The 20,084-nt window shown below is 45.2% G+C and overlaps 1 protein-coding gene across 2 annotated transcripts; it reads right to left on the bottom strand.

Moving 5' to 3' along the window:
• Positions 1–1,891: 1,891 nt before the first annotated feature.
• selp (selectin P) lies at positions 1,892–19,831 on the bottom strand. 2 transcript variants are annotated; one of them, XM_083767471.1, is made up of 20 exons: positions 19,717–19,831; positions 19,514–19,596; positions 18,882–19,089; positions 18,345–18,519; positions 17,867–17,977; positions 17,470–17,655; positions 17,187–17,375; positions 15,873–16,058; positions 14,922–15,107; positions 9,611–9,796; positions 9,103–9,291; positions 7,667–7,852; positions 7,312–7,497; positions 6,857–7,045; positions 6,186–6,371; positions 5,828–6,013; positions 3,353–3,541; positions 3,040–3,228; positions 2,164–2,289; positions 1,892–2,074 (listed from the first exon to the last, which is right to left on the bottom strand). In XM_083767471.1, exons 1-20 carry the CDS (start codon positions 19,717–19,719, stop codon positions 2,010–2,012), a joined length of 3,204 nt encoding a protein of 1,067 aa, XP_083623597.1. In that variant the 5' UTR covers positions 19,720–19,831; the 3' UTR covers positions 1,892–2,009. The 2 variants fall into 2 exon arrangements, with proteins under 2 accessions (XP_083623597.1, XP_083623598.1); XM_083767472.1 differs by lacking the exon at positions 9,611–9,796.
• Positions 19,832–20,084: the final 253 nt, after the last annotated feature.

The following is a 20,084-nucleotide window of genomic DNA, read 5'->3' on the forward strand; positions in this document are numbered from 1 at the left end:
CATGAAGCTTGTCAATATACTGAAGCACAATGTACTCTAAAATATGGCTGTGTTGAAACCATTGTTAAGTTTACTGTTTACTGAGTGGACCAACACCAGTAGATAACATGGCCTAAAATCATCACTGTGTTTAGTCCAGAGTCTCAACACAACCATCTATTATGATATTTTACAGCACTGTGTGCTTCCGTACATTGACAAGCTTTATGTTGATGCTGATCTTCCTTTTCCAGCAGCACTTGGCACCTGCCCACTGAGCCAAAACTACTAGTAAATGGTGTACTGACTACTGTATTACTGCGCTTAACTGACCAGCCAACTGGCCTGACCTCAACTCCACAGAGAATCTAGGTTGTATTGTCAAGAGGAAGGTGTGAGACATGAGACTCAACAATACAAATGCATTTACGGCTGTGTCAAAGCAAACCTGGGCTTCCATAACACCTTTCACCTACTTTTCAGATGGTCGACATTTCTCGTTTCTCGTGCAATATTCTAATATATTGAGATAGGATTTTCATGAGCTGTACGCCATAATCATCTAGATTAAAACAAAAAAAAGGTTTTAAATACTTCACTTTATGCACAATTTTTTGAATTATATTAGGGAAGAAAATGAACTTTTACACAATATTCTATTTTCTTTAGATGGAGCTGTATATATTCCACACACTGCGCTGGAAAGGGGAATAGGGATTGTTTAGTTTTGGATATCACTGTGACTATTTTGAAATTGCATAAACAGGAAAAACACAACAACGATATATTTAAATCAAGATAGCTGAAACTATAGGGTGTTTAAGGGGGCGCTTGGCAGTTGTGCCAAGTTGGCACAACTCAACTAAATTGGTACTAGAGGTTTGGGGTTAGGGTTAGTCACACAATGAGTGAGTCGCACTATGAGGGATATCAAATATACATTGTAAAAGTTGGTTTATTCTGTATTTTCATATTACAGTCACAGAGCAATATACAGTAAACACAAGCAGCACTCAAACAAACTTTAGAATGCATTCTTACATTATCACATAAACAAGACTCTAATAGCGGCGTGACACTCATGTGGATCTCTCTGACATGATACTGATGATGATGTAAGTGATGTGTTTTGTCCATAGGTTTTGTCTCAGCCTCTTTGGCCTGGTCTGCAGGGCCCTGTTTTTCTCCCACAGGTTCTGTAGGCTGGGCCAACTTGGGTTTTCCAATTAGGTGCATTGGGAGCACCTGGCCAGCACTCCCAGAGGCCCTATAAAACAGTTGGTGCTGGCCATTTTACCCCCTTGCTCTCTCTCCCATCAACCTTCTGTTTCTCTTTAGTTTCCTTAGGTGGAGTTTATACACTCTGCAACACCCCATTCTACATTGTGTGTTAGGCAAAATTACAATTACGGAGCATGCACACTTTCTGGCGTGCCGATGATGTCACATTTATGATGTCAGTCAGCTTCAAACCTGGGCATGTTTCAGCCTGATACAACACACGCACACAAAGACCCATAGAGACGACCTTGCGGTGCCATGTTGTAAAACGAAAAAGCATGCATTATTGCATTTCAAACCAGGCTCAGGTGTCAAACTAATAAGATACTGAAAAATGAGTTTAAATTGAATGACACCCAATTTATTTTTTATTGGATTATATTCCCTAATAGCCATGAAAAATATGTAATGCCAACGCCAATGCCAATGCCAATTAACAAGCTTGGGCAACACGCCCTAGTCATGTTATTAATTGATATTTTATTTTTAGAATATTTTTTGTTTTTTCATTATTATTATTTACAATCCTTAGGTTTACCAATATTATTCATACCTTAATTTCTGTTATTTAATCTCAACTGTGTAGCTTCCATATGGGAAGGCCACTCGATAAGCCCCTTTGGGTTTTTTTGGCACTTCCAGCACATCATGCATGTAATGAATCTTGTTTCCCATTTGAAATATTTGCTTTCTGTATTTTTTATTTTATTTTACCATATTGTTGTTATTATTTTACATGTGCAAATAAACTAAACTAAACTAAACGCCGGATTCACTCTCTCTTCCCACAATGATGGCTCAAAGTCCATGAAGCCTATAGAAATGAGGATGAAAACTGATTAGAAACACATTCAGTAAACCAATGTATACTTTGTGTAAATCTCTCCTCTCAGATGGACTCACTTTTCTTCTTAGTAAAACGCTTAGCAATCAGCAGACCAAGTCCTATGAGGGCAAGCACAGCAACAGTCGAGCCTGCCCCAATACCTGTATACATCAGCATAGCAGTTCCTAATGGAATACCTTCATCTGGAACGCACAACCATCAAATCATCATCAGCACAAAGTCCTTTATAGACAGTACTCTGATCTACAAATAACTAATGCTAATGCTTCATTTATACTTGGTTGCACATCGGTGTTGTGCACAGAAAATAGCCATATCAACAAGGTCAACATGCGCTGTGACGTAACGCGTTGTGAGCTTATAGATCAGCTATTGTAGGCGAACGACACAGGTGTGCAACTTAAAGGTAGAGTAAGTGATATTTTCGGGTTAAAACAAAAATATTTTGTTTACAAGATTAAAAGGTAATCATTGCTATAGAGTGTTTGTTCAATAACAGGAGTCTCCCCACCTCCCCATCAGGTGGGTTGTAAAATTTCAGCTAATGAGGAGAGAGTACCCATTTATCAGCTTTAGTTTTATAGTGTTCCAGTTCCAATTTTGCCATTTTGTTGTGTCATCACTTCCAATAGCACTTCTGCACGTCTGTATCCTGTCTGAGTTTTCTATCCTGACTGGATAAAATTGATATCCCGTCAATCCCGACCTGCAAATGTCTTTTCTGTTTAATAAAGAGCTGGAGAGACTTCGAGACTCCTGTTACACTAAACACTCTATAGCAATGAGTACTATCAGAATATAGAGCTATTTATTTAACACTTACCATACCTTTAACTTAAGTAGAAAGAGATATAGCACAATGCTCTTGTTTCAATCCACTGCACATAGCTTACCTGTGCAGGTGGGTACAGTATTCACTGCACATAGCTTACCTGTGCAGGTGGGTAGACTATTATTCCACCGCCCAGTGGAGGAACATGACAGCACGCCTGTTCCATTCATGGAGAAACCGCCATCACATGTGAAGAGACACTGGGAGCCAAAACCAAAATTCCCCAGGGGGTGAGAGCAGTTCATGAACAGAGGTGAGGACTGAGTAGGAAAGGCCTCACACAGGACTACTGTAATTGGAGAAAACAAGAGTTTGGAGATCATTAGCCGACCACATAAAGTACCAGTTTAGGAATATAACACATTGTCAGAGAAGCTTCAAATAGGAAGGTCAAATCCATGTTTGACTCTAACCTTGGCAGCTGGGAGACTCTTGACTCCAGAGACCAGAGGTGTTGCAGTGTATTGCTGGTGTTCCTCTCAGCAGGAACCCCTCGTTGCATCCAAAGTCACAGTGGGAGCCGTGACTGAAAGGGGAATATGGATGGCTACAATTCCTCCAACCATGATGTGGACCAATGGCCAGTAGGGGGCATGAACGTGCTTTGAAGAAAAGATAGACATCACATCTGATCAGGCCAAACCACTATTCCACACCAGAGTCCAGACCAGTCGAAGTGGCTACAGTGTTTCCTACAAAATCATTATTCTTACCATTGATCTAACAACTAAATGCAGAGGACAAATTCCACATTATGTGAAAACTGTACTGTCGCAAATACCCCAACAATAACGTAAGGGGAGTCAGGGGACACAATTATTATATATTATTTTTATTATAGGGGTAGAACAACAAAATGAGAACTTAAGAAGTATACTCTGGGAACACAAGCTCTTACTCAAACCTCTGTGGTTATACTGTACCCTGACAGAGAGGAAGGGCATGGCTCCAGTTGCCCTGTGAGAAACACTGGGTGGAGTTATCACCACTTAGATCAAATCCCTCTTCACACTGTGTGTTGCATGTGGAACCATAGCTGAACTCTCCCAGTGGGTCCTGGCATTGCATGGAGGCGTGAGGGGGAGCTTTTAGGCTGCTGCACCGAATCACTGCAAAGGAGTAAAACAGCTTTGATTTGACACATAAACGTGATACATGATATATATTTTAAGAGGTAATGCAATATTATGTTTCTCCTGAAGTTATCACTTTGCCGGCAAGACAACAGCAATTCAGATTTATCTTTTGAAGGAAAGAGAATAAAGCCCTGCTCTGTCTTACCTGTGCATACAGGAGTTTGTTTGCTCCACTGTCCAGAGGCCAGACAGTTGAGTGTGCTGTTTCCCATCAGAGAATGTCCCTCCTCACAGGTAAAGTGACAGGAGGAGTTAAATGAGAAAGGTTTCAGGACATTCACACATGTCATGTTACCCATAGAAGGTGAGGAGAGACGGGGACATCTGACAGCTGAGAAGAAACACACATAATTGGGAATCAATCTTCAAGAGGAGTGAGGCAAAGACGACCGGATTATCGTGGGCCCAGCTGAAGAAAATTGCTCAAAACAGAGTCCGATGGCGGGGTGTGATTGCGGCCCTATGCTCCACCTAGGAGCCTACAGGAATAAGTAAGTAAGTCAAGTTCAAGAGGAGTCCTCAGAGCTTTATTTTTTATTTTAATTAACCCCTTGAACCCTAGCATCCCTATTCTGAGGGGAAGATATAGCCATCCTTGGCCTGAAAAATGTTGAAGAACCCTGATTTAGATGTGTAATACAGTCAAGGGAAATGCCACCTACTCATTCACATAAAATTGCATTCAACATGTAGAATACTAGCTGTGTTGAATGAATTCAGGAATTATTAATGCTATTCTGACTGCATACAGGCCGAATAGCATGACAGACTTGGGACTTGTGTTATGTATGTGTATGACATGATGTTTGACTGTAACCTTGGCAGCTGGGAGACTCTTGACTCCAGAGACCAGAGGTGTTGCAGTGTATTGCTGGTGTTCCTCTCAGCAGGAACCCTTCATTGCATCCAAAGTCACAGTGGGAGCCGTGACTGAAAGGAGAATAGGGATGGCTACAATTCATCCAACCATGTTGTGGACCAATGGCCAGTAGGGGGCATGAACGTGCTATAGGAAGACAATGAACAAAAGATAAACATCAGGCCAAACCACCTGTAAAGTGCCAACAAGGTTTCCTACAAAATAATATTCTTAATTGATCCAAAAACTAAATGTAGAGGAGAAATTCTACGTATGTGAAATGTTTACTGTCGTGATAGGGGAACAACGGCAAAAGGAGAAGTATATACTCTGGGTCCAGATGATTGGGACCGAGGCTACTCTAGGTCTGGGAACACGAGCTCTTACTCAAACCTTTTGCTTGCCTCTTAAAGAGGGCGGTCGCTCTATTTTCTCTCTCCCTCCACACAGCCGCCTTCTACCCCCCCCCCCCCCCCCCCCCTGCAGCTAAACAAATTTTTTTCCTGCCTTCAGACAGCCCCTCCCACTGAGGCGTTGTGTGAAGATCAGAGTTTTTTTTTTATTTGTTGCAGATCCAAAAATCCAACCCCCCACCCCCCCTCCCAAGAAATGTGCCTGCACAGCCGAGTATTATCATCTTACTTGAAATGTGATGTGATGTCTTCTCCCCCCCCCCCCCCCCCCCTCTCTCTCTTTCTTTTCTTTTCTTTTCTGAAGATGCAAGTAGGCCGGGCGCAGCGCACGCTTGCGACCAGCAGCAATAACTTTGGTCTGACTGATGTATTTATATGTGTTTCAAGCCTTATGACCTGCTGTAAAACCTTTTGCCCTTCGGGGACACTAATAAACAACCTTGAACCTTGAACCTTGAACCTCTGTGGTTATTACTGTACCCTGACAGAGAGGAAGGCCGTGGCTCCAGTTGCCCTGTGAGAAACACTGGGTGGAGTTATCACCACTCAGATCAAATCCCTCTTCACACTGTGTGTTGCATGTGGAACCATAGCTGAACTCTCCCAGTGGGTCCTGGCATTGCATGGAGGCGTGAGGGGGAGCTTTTAGGCTGCTGCACCGAATCACTGCAAAGGAGTAAAACAGCTTTGATTTGACACATAAACTTGATACATGATATATATTTTAAGAGGTAATGCAATATTATGTTTCTCCTGAAGTTATCACTTTGCCGGCAAGACAACAGCAATTCAGATTTATTTTTTGAAAGAAAGAGAATAAAGCCCTGCTCTGTCTTACCTGTGCATACAGGAGTTTGTTTGCTCCACTGTCCAGAGGCCAGACAGTTGAGTGTGCTGTTTCCCATCAGAGAATGTCCCTCCTCACAGGTAAAGTGACAGGAGGAGTTAAATGAGAAAGGTTTCAGGAGGTCCACACATGTCATGTTACCCATAGAAGGTGAGGAGAGACGGGGACATCTGACAGCTGAGAAGAAACACACATAATTGGGAATCAATCTTCAAGAGGAGTGAGGCAAAGACGACCGGATTATCGTGGGCCCAGCTGAAGAAAATTGCTCAAAACAGAGTCCGATGGCGGGGTGTGATTGCGGCCCTATGCTCCACCTAGGAGCCTACAGGAATAAGTAAGTAAGTCAAGTTCAAGAGGAGTCCTCAGAGCTTTATTTTTATTTTAATTAACCCCTTGAACCCTAGCATCCCTATTCTGAGGGGAAGATATAGCCATCCTTGGCCTGAACATTTTTGAAGACCCCTGATTTAGATGTGTAATACAGTCAAGGGAAATGCCACCTACTCATTCACATAAAATTGCATTCAACATGTAGAATACTAGCTGTGTTGAATGAATTCAGGAATTATTAATGCTATTCTGACTGCATACAGGCCGAATAGCATTACAGACTTGGGACTTGTGTTATGTATGTGTATGACATGATGTTTGACTCTAACCTTGGCAGCTGGGAGACTCTTGACTCCAGAGACCAGAGGTGTTGCAGTGTATTGCTGGTGTTCCTCTCAGCAGGAACCCTTCATTGCATCCAAAGTCACAGTGGGAGCCGTGACTGAAAGGAGAATAGGGATGGCTACAATTCATCCAACCATGTTGTGGACCAATGGCCAGTAGGGGGCATGAACGTGCTATAGGAAGACAATGAACAAAAGATAAACATCAGGCCAAACCACCTGTAAAGTGCCAACAAGGTTTCCTACAAAAAAATATTCTTAATTGATCCAAAAACTAAATGTAGAGGAGAAATTCTACGTATGTGAAATGTTTACTGTCGTGATAGGGGAACAACGGCAAAAGGAGAAGTATATACTCTGGGTCCAGATGATTGGGACCGAGGCTACTCTAGGTCTGGGAACACGAGCTCTTACTCAAACCTCTGTGGTTATTACTGTACCCTGACAGAGAGGAAGGGCATGGCTCCAGTTGCCCTGTGAGAAACACTGGGTGGAGTTATCACCACTTAGATCAAATCCCTCTTCACACTGTGTGTTGCATGTGGAACCATAGCTGAACTCTCCCAGTGGGTCCTGGCATTGCATGGAGGTGTGAGGGGGAGCTTTTAGGCTGCTGCACCGAATCACTGCAAAGGAGTAAAACAGCTTTGATTTGACACATGAACTTGATACATGAAACAACAAAGAACAGAAACGGTATGCAATTTTGTTCTCTTGAAGTTATCACTATGCCACAGTCACCAAGACAAATGCAATTCATTAGAAAGATGATAATAAAGCCCTTCTCTGTCTTACCTGTGCATACAGGAGTTTGTTTGCTCCACTGTCCAGAGGCCAGACAGTTGAGTGTGCTGTTTCCCATCAGAGAATGTCCCTCCTCACAGGTAAAGTGACAGGAGGAGTTAAATGAGAAAGGTTTCAGGAGGTCCACACATGTCATGTTACCCATAGAAGGTGAGGAGAGACGGGGACATCTGACAGCTGAGAAGAAACACACATAGTGAGAAGTCACTTATGACATATGGGGATGAATCAAGTAGGCTACTGTAGAATATAGAATTTCATTTTGACTTAACATGAAATGTGTGATAATTAGACAAAACAAACATTTATAATTTTAGAGTTTCTGTAGGTGTTGTGGTTGAAACGTGTACATAGCATAGCACTAATGCCGTCGGATTAGAGCTATGGATCAGAGCTATACATAGCCTAGCCCTAGAACGGCTCTTGTTACATACAGTATGTACAGTACTCTAGTTTTATATCCATGTGAAAGTTCTGGCACAAAACGTGTATTTAGTCAATTATCTCCACTTTTTCAAGAGATGCACATGGACATCTTTCTCTCCGGGCAAGGGGGGCCGGAACAATCGATGAACAGATTTTACAAATACGTCCTGTTTACCGCAGACGTCATCACCAATTGACATGGGAAACACAAAAGTTTGCAGTCACACAATTGGCAGGTGCTTTGCGATAGGTGCTGGGTAATTAATCACACCACCTGCCAATTGTGTGACTGCAAACTTTTGTGTTTCCCTGGTCAATTGGTGATGACGTCTGTGGTAAACAGGACGTATTTGTAAAATCAGTTCATCGATCATTCCGGCCCCCCCTCGCCCGGAGAGAAAGATGTCCGTGTGCATCTCTTGAAAAAGTGGAGATAATTGACTAAATACACGTTTTGTGCCAGAACTTTCACATGGATATAAAACTAGAGGACCATATTTCACTCCACGTCTTTGGAATTATTTAATGGGTGAGTACAAACTGAGCATTTATCACATTTAGGCCGCCAATTTGGAACCCGACCAGAAAGTAAGTGGGACCGTTCTATGCCTCTGATACATGAAAATTTACGAAGTATAATTAAATGAACACAGGCATTCTAGGTCTATACATAGCCTATGTTGGTTAGAGGTGGGGAATGTGGTGCCCTGCATTGTGGAGGTGATGGTAGAGCTATATTTACCAGCTGGGCTATTTGATTTAATCTGCCAGTCTGTGGCTATGCTATGGTTCAAGGTTCTAGCATGAGAACATGTTTGTGAATGGTGTTGGTTTCTCAGTAAATGGCACAACTCTGCAACCATCTCTGCATGCATGGCTTGTCATTCTACACCTAGCTGTACGCCTCAATCCTGTTTGTATAGGTCCTCCACCACCACACAACTTTACACGCTTTGATTTCAAATGGATGGTCAAATCCATGTTTGACTACCAAGTCCAACCTTGGCAGCTGGGAGACTCTTGACTCCAGAGACCAGAGGTGTTGCAGTGTATTGCTGGTGTTCCTCTCAGCAGGAACCCCTCGTTGCATCCAAAGTCACAGTGGGAGCCGTGACTGAAAGGGGAATATGGATGGCAACAATTCATCCAACCATGATGTGGACCAATGTCCAGTAGGGGGCATGGACGTGCTATAGGGAGACAATGAAGAAAGGATATTGAGATGAACATAATTCACATCAGGCCAAACCACCAGTCTAGATTGAATATTAAAGCTATTGTCCATAGGTGTTAACTACAAGAAATAATTCTTGCCATTGACCTATGTAAACCTACATGAATAAAATTATTCCAGTCCTGAAGTGATAATAACTAAAGTGAATGTATGAGCAAATAAAAATGTAGAGAGAGACCTCTTACAGAGATGTATTCTACTAAGAAAACAGTATGTCTGTGAGCAGAGATTATTCTATTCCAAGCTTTACTTCTGTTAACATAACTTATTATTACCTAGGCAGGGGGGGACTTCTCTAGTCCAAATGCCCATGGAGCTACACTCTGTCTCAGCCGTCCCATTCAGCAGAAAACCCTCTTCACAGGTCAAATTACACCGAGAACCAAAACTAAACTGACCATGAGGGTCAGAGCAAGATAGAGATCCATGAGAGGGAGACATTCGGTGACTGCATCTCTTCACTGAGAGAGAGAGAGAGAGAGAGAGAGAGAGAGAGAGAGAGAGAGAGAGAGAATCCAACATACAGTGGATATCAGTAAGCAACTATGCATATGACCCAAACCTGGATGGTTTGGTTGTTTGGAACATCATAGCTTTAATGCCTTCAAACACCAAATGTCTTCTTGAAAATGTATTTAACTCCTACTTGTTAACTCACTATGTATGGAAGCATCAGCTAAATCCCAGAAGATTCAAGTTGAAAATGTAACATTATTTAGTGAGTTAAATGAGTAGGCTACCTATATGGAACTATCGTTCCACAGGTGGTGGCATTTGTCCATAGTCAAGAATAAACACCCAAGTTTTACCCATGCAGGCAGACAGAGGCCGTTTCTCAAAACCCGAACTTGCTCCATGTGGCCACTGTTTGGGGCCACACTATTGTGTTTGTGAATCAGTGGACCATGACACAGGTTAACACAACTCTTCTTTACTTTCAAACTCAGAGTAAACATACAAACGGAGAAGCAGCAACATCATACACTCATCTTGTATATCAGACTGAAGTACTAGATCCCAGAAATCCCCCCAATCATCACAAGCATGCAGGAACATGCAATGAGCGCAGCACCATCGAACAGCTGTCAGTGAGACATAACATTTTCCCCCCCCTGGCAAAAACTCAAGCATACAGTCCCGACACAAAGTCCTGTAAGCGGGCAGGGCGAGAACGCACGCGAGCAGGACGCGGAGTGGCACAGGCCTGAGGCCGAGCAGGCCCAGGAATGTCCAAGACCTGTGCAGGAATAGGCAAAGCCACGGGATAATCCACAGAGAGAGGCGCAGTCACGGCGTAATCCACAGAGCGAGGCGTGTCAACAGCCGTGCGTGGAGGAGCAGGGACCTGTCGAAGACGGCTGGAGTGCCAACGAGAGCCATCGTTGAGGAGGTAGGTGGCGGGGCCCAGCTGGCGAGCAACTTGAAGGGGGGAGGACCAGAACGAAGCCATTTTATTGTCCCGGTGAGGCCGACGGACCCTGACCCAGTCGGAGGCGGCGATGAGCGGCTCCTTGGCCCGTTTAGACTGATCGTAGCGGCGCTTCATCTGAGCCTGCTGACGGGAGACCGAGGCTCTAACCACAGGGGAAGGGGGCGGGGAAACGGGCGTAGTGGAACGGAGCCTGTCAAGGGGCAAAGCGAGCTCCCGGCCCAGCATGAGGGAGGCCGGGGAGACGCTTGTGGTCGAGTGCTTGGTGGCTCTATAGTGCAGCAGAGTATGACGGAGGGCCTGGGAAAACGAGCATCCTTGGGCCCTGTGCGCCCTGATGCCGTTTTTCAGTGACTGGTTGAAACGTTCAACACCACCGTTGGCCTGGGGGTGGTAGTATGCAGTGCGCACGTGTCGGATACCCTTGCTCTGGAGGTAGTTAGTGAACTCAGCGGACACCATCTGGGGGCCATTATCCGTTGTGATGGTCCGGGGAAGGCCCCAGCGGGAGAAGAGAGAGTCCAGGAAGTCGGTGAGGACCCGAGAGGTCACAGAACCAGTAGGGGTAACTTCCGGCCATTTTGAGTGCAGGTCGTAGACAACCATCAGGAAGCGCTGATGGTGTGGGACCCCGTGGATCTCACCACAGACGTCCAGCTGCAGGTGATCCCAGGGCTGAGAGGGCCAGGCGAGAGGCTGCAGGGGAGGGGGTGGCTGGTGGCCTGTCTTGCCACTCACGAGGCAGGCAGCGCAGTCCTTGACCAAAGCCTCGATGTCTCGATCTATCCCTGGCCACCACACCAGGTCCCTGCAGCGCTGTTTCAGCTTCACGATGCCCAGGTGGCCCTCGTGCGCCATGGACAAGACGCGTGCACGCAGGGCACCAGGGATCACTGTGCACAGCCCACGTGCCACACAGGTGTCATTCCAACAGGAGAGCTCCTGACGCACACGGGAGAACGCAGCAAGCTCCCCCGGGACCACATGAGGCCAGCCCTCGTGAACGTATGTGCGGAGGGCAGATAGGATGGGGTCCTGTTCAGAAGCGTCCTTGAGCTCCTGCAGAGAGACAGTGGCCTGAAGGGGCGCATGCAACATGTTAATAATGTCCCGTTCAATACAGTCAGTGTCGACGTGCAGGGCCGGGGCCGGGGCGGGGACAGATCGGGACAGCAGGTCAGCAACAACATTCTCTCTGCCCGGGGTGAATTTCAGATCAAAATTGTACTGACGGAGGCGGTCATACCAGCGGTGTAGTCTGAGTGGTCTGTGGCCTGTCCCGGACGTGGACAGCAGCGCCGTAAGAGCCTGGTGGTCAGTTCTGAGAGTGAAAGAGCGGCCATAGAGATAGAGATGCCACCTCTCACAGGCCCAGATGCAGGCCAACGCCTCTCGCTCGCCCACGGAGTACCGCTGCTCAGTCGGGTTGAGGGCCCGGGAGGCGAAGGCGATGGGTTTCTCGACCCCGTTCTGGATCTGCGACAGCACAGCTCCTATAGCTATAGACGATGCGTCACAAGTCACGAGGGTGGGGCTGGCTATGTCAAAGTGGGCCAACACTGGGGAAGAAGTAAGTTGCGTCTTGAGGGCACGCACAGCATCACTGCACTCCCGAGACCACACCCAAGGCTCGTCCTTGCGCAGCAGCCGACGCAGAGGGGCTGTGGTGTCAGAGTACTGTGGGAGAAACTTCAAATAATAGCCGGTCATGCCCAGGAATGAGGCAACCTGGGAAGCTGAGCTGGGGTCTGGGATGGCCTGAATTGCGTCCAAGTTGGAATTAAGTGGAGTTATGCCACCTGCAGACAGCCGGAACCCTACAAACTCAATTTCTGGAACAGAGAGGACACACTTGTCAGTATTGAGAGTAAGGTTGTGCTTGGCCAGGGCAGCAAACACCATGTCGAGTCGCTGGTCATGAACGTCAGTCGTGGCCCCGTGCACCACCATATCATCGAGAAAAACGGCCACGCCCGGTATACCAGCCAGCACAGACACCATGACTTTCTGGAAGCAGCTAGGGGCGGAGCATAGGCCGAACGGCATCCGAGTGTAGCGGAACACCCCGGCATGTGTGACAAAGGCTGTGAGGTTCCTGCTGCTGGGGTGAAGAGGCACCTGGAGGTACCCCTGTCTGAGGTCGAGCTTAGTGAACACTGTAGAGCCGTAGAACTGAGCCGTGAGCTCCTCTGACGTGGGGAGGGGGTACTGGTCTGGGACCACTGCCTTATTGACTGCACGCAGGTCCACGCAGACACGCAGGCCCCCCGACTTCTTTTTGGCCACCACCAGGTTCGAAACCCAGGGCGAAGCATCCACTGGTTCAATGATACCAGCTTCCAGTAGCTGCTGTAGCTCCGCTGAGACCCCGTCACGTAGGGCCAGCGGGATGCGGCGCAGTGGCTGGATGACAGACCTAACTGAGGGGTCGATGAGGGGTTGGTGGGCGAAAGCAGAGAGGCAACCCAGACCATGAAACAGAGACGGCCACTTCTGCTGCCATGGCGTGGTGACAGTCATAATGGCTGACCCCCCCGTATCCAGGACAGAGAACCCCAGAGCGGTGAACACATCTAAACCCATCAGGTTAGCCCCCCGGCGAGCCACTTGGAAGACACAACCGGGCACAGTCTTAGTCCCATAGCGGGCAGTCACCTGGAGAGACCCCACCAGGTCGATGCCTGACCCCCCATAACCATACAGGGCAGTAGAGGGCGCGGACAGGGGCAGCGAACTGAAAAAGTTATTGTAGGTATCCATGTTTAGGAGAGACCAGCCCGCACCAGTATCCACCAGCAGACGGCAGCACACATCATTGAGGTAGACTGAACATGACTTGAATGGCACTGCACCCGAGGTGACATTGTGGATAACAGTGGGACCAGACTGGGAGTCCTGGACCGGGGCAGAGCGACAGACAGCAGCAAAATGATTTAGCTTACCGCAGTTACGGCATGACTGGCCACGGGCAGGGCAGTCCTGGGCTCTTGATGCATGTGTCTTAGACCCACAGTTACCGCAGGGCTGTTGTTGTGGTTGTGGGCGGGGCCGCTGACGTCGTTCCAGTTGCATCACAGCTGTGGAGTCAGGGTCCGTTGCATCGCTGCGTGGCGGTGGCGGGAGCAGAGAGTGGTCGGATGTACGGCTGAATGTGGCCACCTGTTGTGTTGTTAACATGGCTGCACACTCAGTTGCACTCTCAACATTAAAGGCAATAGCAACAGCCTCGGACAGCAACAGTTCATCCTTCTCCATTAACAGTCTCTCACGTACTTTCACGTTGCTTGTGTGTTCAATCAATTGGTCACGGATCATTTCATCCTGCAGCGCGCCGAACTTGCATGATCCAGCCAGCCCCCGCAGGTTAGCCACATACTGGTGGACAGACTCACCGGGCAGCTGGCGTCGTTGTCTGAACAAAAAGCGCCGGAGAAGAGCGCTTTGCGGGGCCGCGAAATGTCCTTGTAGAAGCACCACGGCGGCGTCATAGTCCGTATCGGGCTCAGTTTCCAGCGTCCCGAGCACCCGTTGACCCTCCGTTCCCAGACAGTGTTGCAACAGCGCCTTTTTGCGCGGCGCGCCGACACCGGTTAGCCCCATAGCAACTAGCCATGTTTCAAAGGACTGTTTCCAGCGAGTCCAGGGCACTGGAGACTCGCCCGGCAATTCCAGGAAGGGGTTAGGTGGTGGGAGAGAAAAAGCAGCCATCCTCGTCGCCAATATTGTGTTTGTGAATCAGTGGACCATGACACAGGTTAACACAACTCTTCTTTACTTTCAAACTCAGAGTAAACATACAAACGGAGAAGCAGCAACATCATACACTCATCTTGTATATCAGACTGAAGTACTAGATCCCAGAAATCCCCCCAATCATCACAAGCATGCAGGAACATGCAATGAGCGCAGCACCATCGAACAGCTGTCAGTGAGACATAACACACACTACTACACTAACTGTAACTACCGGATAAAATAGAAGATTAAGTAAGCGCTAAGCAGTTTGGGACCCAAGGACTGGAGACGAAATCAAACTCCTATGTTGATTATGACATTCATTCATTACACTTTCAAGCTGTAGGGGTATAACAACAAAAGGGGAAGTATATATTCTGGGAACTCAAACTCTTACTCAAACCTCTGTGGTTATACTGTACCCTGACAGAGAGGAAGGCCGTGGCTCCAGTTGCCCTGTGAGAAACACTGGGTGGAGTTATCACCACTTAGGTCAAATCCCTCTTCACACTGTGTGGTGCATGTTGAACCATAGCTGAACTCTCCCAAATGGTCCTGGCATTGCATAGAGGCATGAGGGGGAGCTTTTAGGCTGCTGCACCGTATCACTGCATAGGAAGGGAAACAACTATGATTTGACATAATAATTTATATATTTTAATAAGATGTAGAATGTTGTTCACTTTTCCACTGTCACAAAGAGTAGTAGACTAGTTGTAACTTAATCGCACTCTGAATAAAACTTCTCATTGGGATTAACATTTTTTGATTTTTTTCACCTATGTAGGCTACAGCTTTTGTTGTATGTATTGTGCAATTTGTGCACAAACTTTGTCCTACACAAAGATTAAATTCCCATTGACAATGAACAGAGAATTTACGTCATATGTGGACGAGCAAATCGGCTTAGTGTCTATTTTCGTCCTACACAAAGATTACATTCCCATTGACAATGAATGGACAATTTTACGTCATAGTGTCTGAGCAAATAGACATGTTACGTCATGATGATGTACGATGATAAGAGCGCCCCTCACTTCACACAGGTGTGATTTTGATATAGCCTACAATGTTAATGTTTGTTTTTAGTTCAATGTTTGTTTTAAAAACGCCATTGACAATGAAGGGAAGATTTACGTCATCTTGTCCCAAACACAAACATTAAATGCCATTAACAATAAAGATAATTTAATGTTTGTTTTATATCACCATTACATCACCTAATTAACATGAGTTAGACTTTAATATATTAGTGCCCCTCACTTTATTAGATGGCATGCAATTTTGTTCTCTTGAAGTTATCTCTATGCCACAGTCACCAAGACAAATGCAATTCATTAGAAAGATGATAATAAAGCCCTTCTCTGTCTTACCTGTGCATACAGGAGTTTGTTTGCTCCACTGTCCAGAGGCCAGACAGTTGAGTGTGCTGTTTCCCATCAGAGAATGTCCCTCCTCACAGGTAAAGTGACAGGATGAGTTAAATGAAAAAGGTTTCAGGAGGTCCACACATATCATGTTACCCATAGAAGGTGAGGAGAGACGGGGACATCTGACAGCTGAGAAGAAACACAAATATTAAGATATCACTTAATGGCACATGGGGATCATCATCAGTCAATTAGTTTTAATAGTTTCAGGTGAATTTTACTAACATAATGGATATCATGTTAGTCAAGACAATGATTTAGATGTAATACAGTCAAGGGAAATGCCACCTACTTAATCACATAGAATTGCATTCAACATTATGTTGTTTGCCAAATCCAAACACAAATGGTGTGACCTGAACTGATGACAAGTGTCGCCAGGGTCTATTATCTGAGCAGGATGTGGCTTCCCACGGAAAGACGGGCCAGATGAAGATTAGGATTTAGGTCACTACAGTAACAGTGGTTATGTTTTGCAAAAGTGGGCGAAACAGGAAACGTGACGGTTGCAGTTGAGTATTTCATAAAAATGTTCACAGAGAGTTTCAGTGTAAAATAATAATTTCACAATGAAAAATTGATAAAAACATATTTACCAATGGTTAATTTCACTCACGTCAAGATGAAAACCATTAATATGTTGCATTCATACGTTTGACGGTGTGGCTATCTGCTCCTGTAATCCTACAGAACCAGTAAGACGCCCTAAAGGGCGAGGTCGCGTGTACGCATCCACCCGGGTGACGGCAGACTGGCGCTTTGGCATGGGTTGATCAGATCAACATGGAATTAATTCTGTACTGGCCATATATGGAGCGTGTCTTGAGTGTACAGGGTTTGATGAGGTCAGATCAACATATGAAATGTCATAACAGGAAGGAAGGGTAGAGAAGGACCTGTTATGACATGTCAGAACAGGTCAGCTCCATATATGGAGATCTAAGGGTTTGAGGTTTGAGGTCAGTGGCTGGCCGGCTCCATATATGCAGAACTAGGTGATGATCCAGTCCATGTATGTATCAAGGGTTAGATGACCTCATGGCGTGCTCGGCTTGCGCACAAGTAGCTAGGCAACATGGCATACTTGTGTGCAAGGCGCAAGTTGGCAGCTCGACAGAGTACATTTCTAGTTTATGATTGCTTTTCAGCCTTGTCAAATTGTATTAAATGAACCCTCAAACCTATGGCACATCAGTAGACCTAAAGTGGATTGTTCAATAGCCAAAGTCTAACTGGCTTAAATAAAACATACATCACCTGTACATGTGGGGACACTGGCGGTCCATTGACCAGCAGAGTCACAACGTATCTGCTTCTGTCCATTGAGTTCATAGCCATCATCACATCCAAACTCACATGTGGAGTTGTAACTGTGAGGTGCAATGGGATGGCTGCAGTTCATAATCCCTCCACTGGGGGCAGTGATTTGATCTGTGCACTGAGCAACTGAAAAAGATAGGGTTGCATTGGAATGGTTTATTTATTTATTTGATTGTTTGTTTGTTTATTAGTTCCTGGACGTTTGTGCCTATACAGTTACCTTGGCACAGAGGAGCAGTGTGGTCCCACTGGCCGGTGGCTTGGCATGAGAGAAGGGGTAAGCCCACCAGCCGGTATCCAAGGTCACAATGGAATTGGCAGGACGAGTTGAAGCGATGAGGTTCGTAAGGATGGACGCAGTGGACAGAACCCTGCTCCGGAGCCAACAGGGCTTTGCATGCTATGGCTGGAATTGGAAATGTGAATTTAAATATATAAGCTAACATTTTTAACTCAAATCTTTGCTTCTGGATGTCCCTCATGGAACGTAATAATAATAATAATAATAGAAAAAACTAACAAATGAGAAAAAAAAGAATAGAAGACAGTTGTGGAATCGGCCTCAGGTCTTAATGGGTTAAGAGAATTGTCGTGGCTTCTTGACAATGTTTACTTACCATCGTCACAGTGTGGTGGACTCAGGAAGCCAGGGTGGCACTGACAGGTGTAGCTCCCTATGGTCTCCACACATTCTGCATGGACACCGCAGGACAGCTCTGAACACGAGGCTGCAGACAAACAATGATCTCACTTGATGAGAACAGTTGAGAAAGAAGTAGGCCTAAGATGTTCATTTAAGTAAGTAAGTAGTAGCAATATGCCTACCACAATGTAGAATAACTGTCAAAATAAAAGTTCTAGTAGAGGTTTTATCATAGCCTATAATGTGAATCTCAGACACAAAATAGTAACTAAAGCCTTCGAAAAATTGAAATAGGTCTGTACGTACCAAATTTGCCTTTCAGAGCAGGATTATTATATTAATAATATAAGAAAATTACCTAAAATTGTACTTAAGTACAATACTTTGCTAATTGTATACTTTCCATCACTGTATACGAGTCAGTGATCTAGTCACTACAATCTGCTACCAACCTTCGTAGCAGATTGTTCCCTTCTTCTTGCTGCACCTCTCATCATTCCATTTAGTTGGTTCTTTATCTCTCTTGATGTACATCTCCACACAGTCCTGTTCATCCGTGCCTAAGTTATTAGGCTCCCCTGTTGCCCAATTCTCAGCTTCTAGGGTCATGTTCTTCTTAGTTCCTACCTAGGGGTGCAACAGTTCATCGAAAAAATGTAGAAATAACCGATAATCGGTAGTTTCATAAAACAATCGATTCATAATTGATTCCTATTTTGGGCATGTCGTTATAGGTGAAATAGTTTTTTGTTTTTGAAAATAAAAAATAGCTGATCTACAACCTTGTGGTTTGTACAATATTTCGACATTTTCACTATTTTTGCAAGTTGTGCGACAGTCTAAAATACACTCAAGTGACTAATCGATTAGTTGAAATTTTATTTAACACATTATTTAAGTGCTTCTCAGTTATTCGATTCATCAGAGTGTAATCCATAGAATAATCAATTCAATGATGTACAGTATAGTTGCAGCCCCTGTTCCTGTACCCAGGTCCAGACATGGTTCACTTTGCGGATGCCGATCCAGTAGTATCCTCCGTTGGGGTTGAAGGGCAGCATTTGGTTGAGGTAGTGGATCTCCCTGCGGTTCTGGATGGCCACCATGTCTGTGAAGTGCTCCTGGCACCAGCGGCGCGACGTGGTCCAGTCGCGGCCTGGGTCTGTGCTGTAGTTGTACATCCACGCCTGAACCCCTCTGCCACCTCTCAAGTCTGAGACGAAGCAGATAAGATGAGATAAGATGAGACCTTTATTGATCCCGCGGCACAATTCAGTCGCCAGAAGCAGCATTGCAGTTAAGATATAGTACCTACAGTTACAGGGCAAGTTACAGGGTTTTTTCAAAACATCCTGATCTTCACCATGCTTTAACATTAGTGATGAACATATTAATGCAGTACAAATTGAAATCCAATTATATGATATAGGTCAGGACCATAGGAAGTATGTTTCAGAGACAATAATGTTTAAAATTTAGTAAGTAAAAATGTGGAATAGGATTTGTACTTGTAGTTCTACACTGTGGTATTGCTTTTAAATGTATATAAAACAAAAATAAATAAATATGTACTTCTTTCACACTGGATCTTGTTAATAAGTGTGAAGTGCTGGTTGGAAACACACCTTGGATGATTACAATCACTGCTACAATCAACATCCCATGATACATGCTGGGTCTAAGATGGTTCACGCCTTGAAACATCTGAAAAACAAAAAAGTAATTGATGATAATAATATTGTTATTATTACTATTGTAATAATTACCATGGTGAAGGATATATGACTGTAGGCTAGGTATACTGTATATATTTCATTGTCTTACCATTTCTTCAGGCTTTCCTCTATCTGTCGTGTGTGTGTGTGTGTGTGTGTACTTTCATTATTTCATTGACTACTGGTAGATTTTTAATTGTAGGCCTACTTCAGTGGTCGAGGCAACACCCAGTTTGGCAATATCTATTCTAACATGACTTCCTGTGTTATATCACCACGCACCGACTCCTCCTGATGCCTCTACCATTGCATATACACACATGCACAGTTTGCACACACACACACACACACATGCACACACACACACACACATGCACACACACACGCACGCACGCGCACACACACACACACACACACGTGCGCATGCACGCACGCACACACACACACACACACACACACACACACACAAATTACATA

Source organism: Protomyctophum parallelum, assembly GCF_964188405.1.
Source record: "Protomyctophum parallelum genome assembly, chromosome: 6".
Taxonomy (NCBI): Eukaryota; Metazoa; Chordata; class Actinopteri; order Myctophiformes; family Myctophidae; genus Protomyctophum; species Protomyctophum parallelum.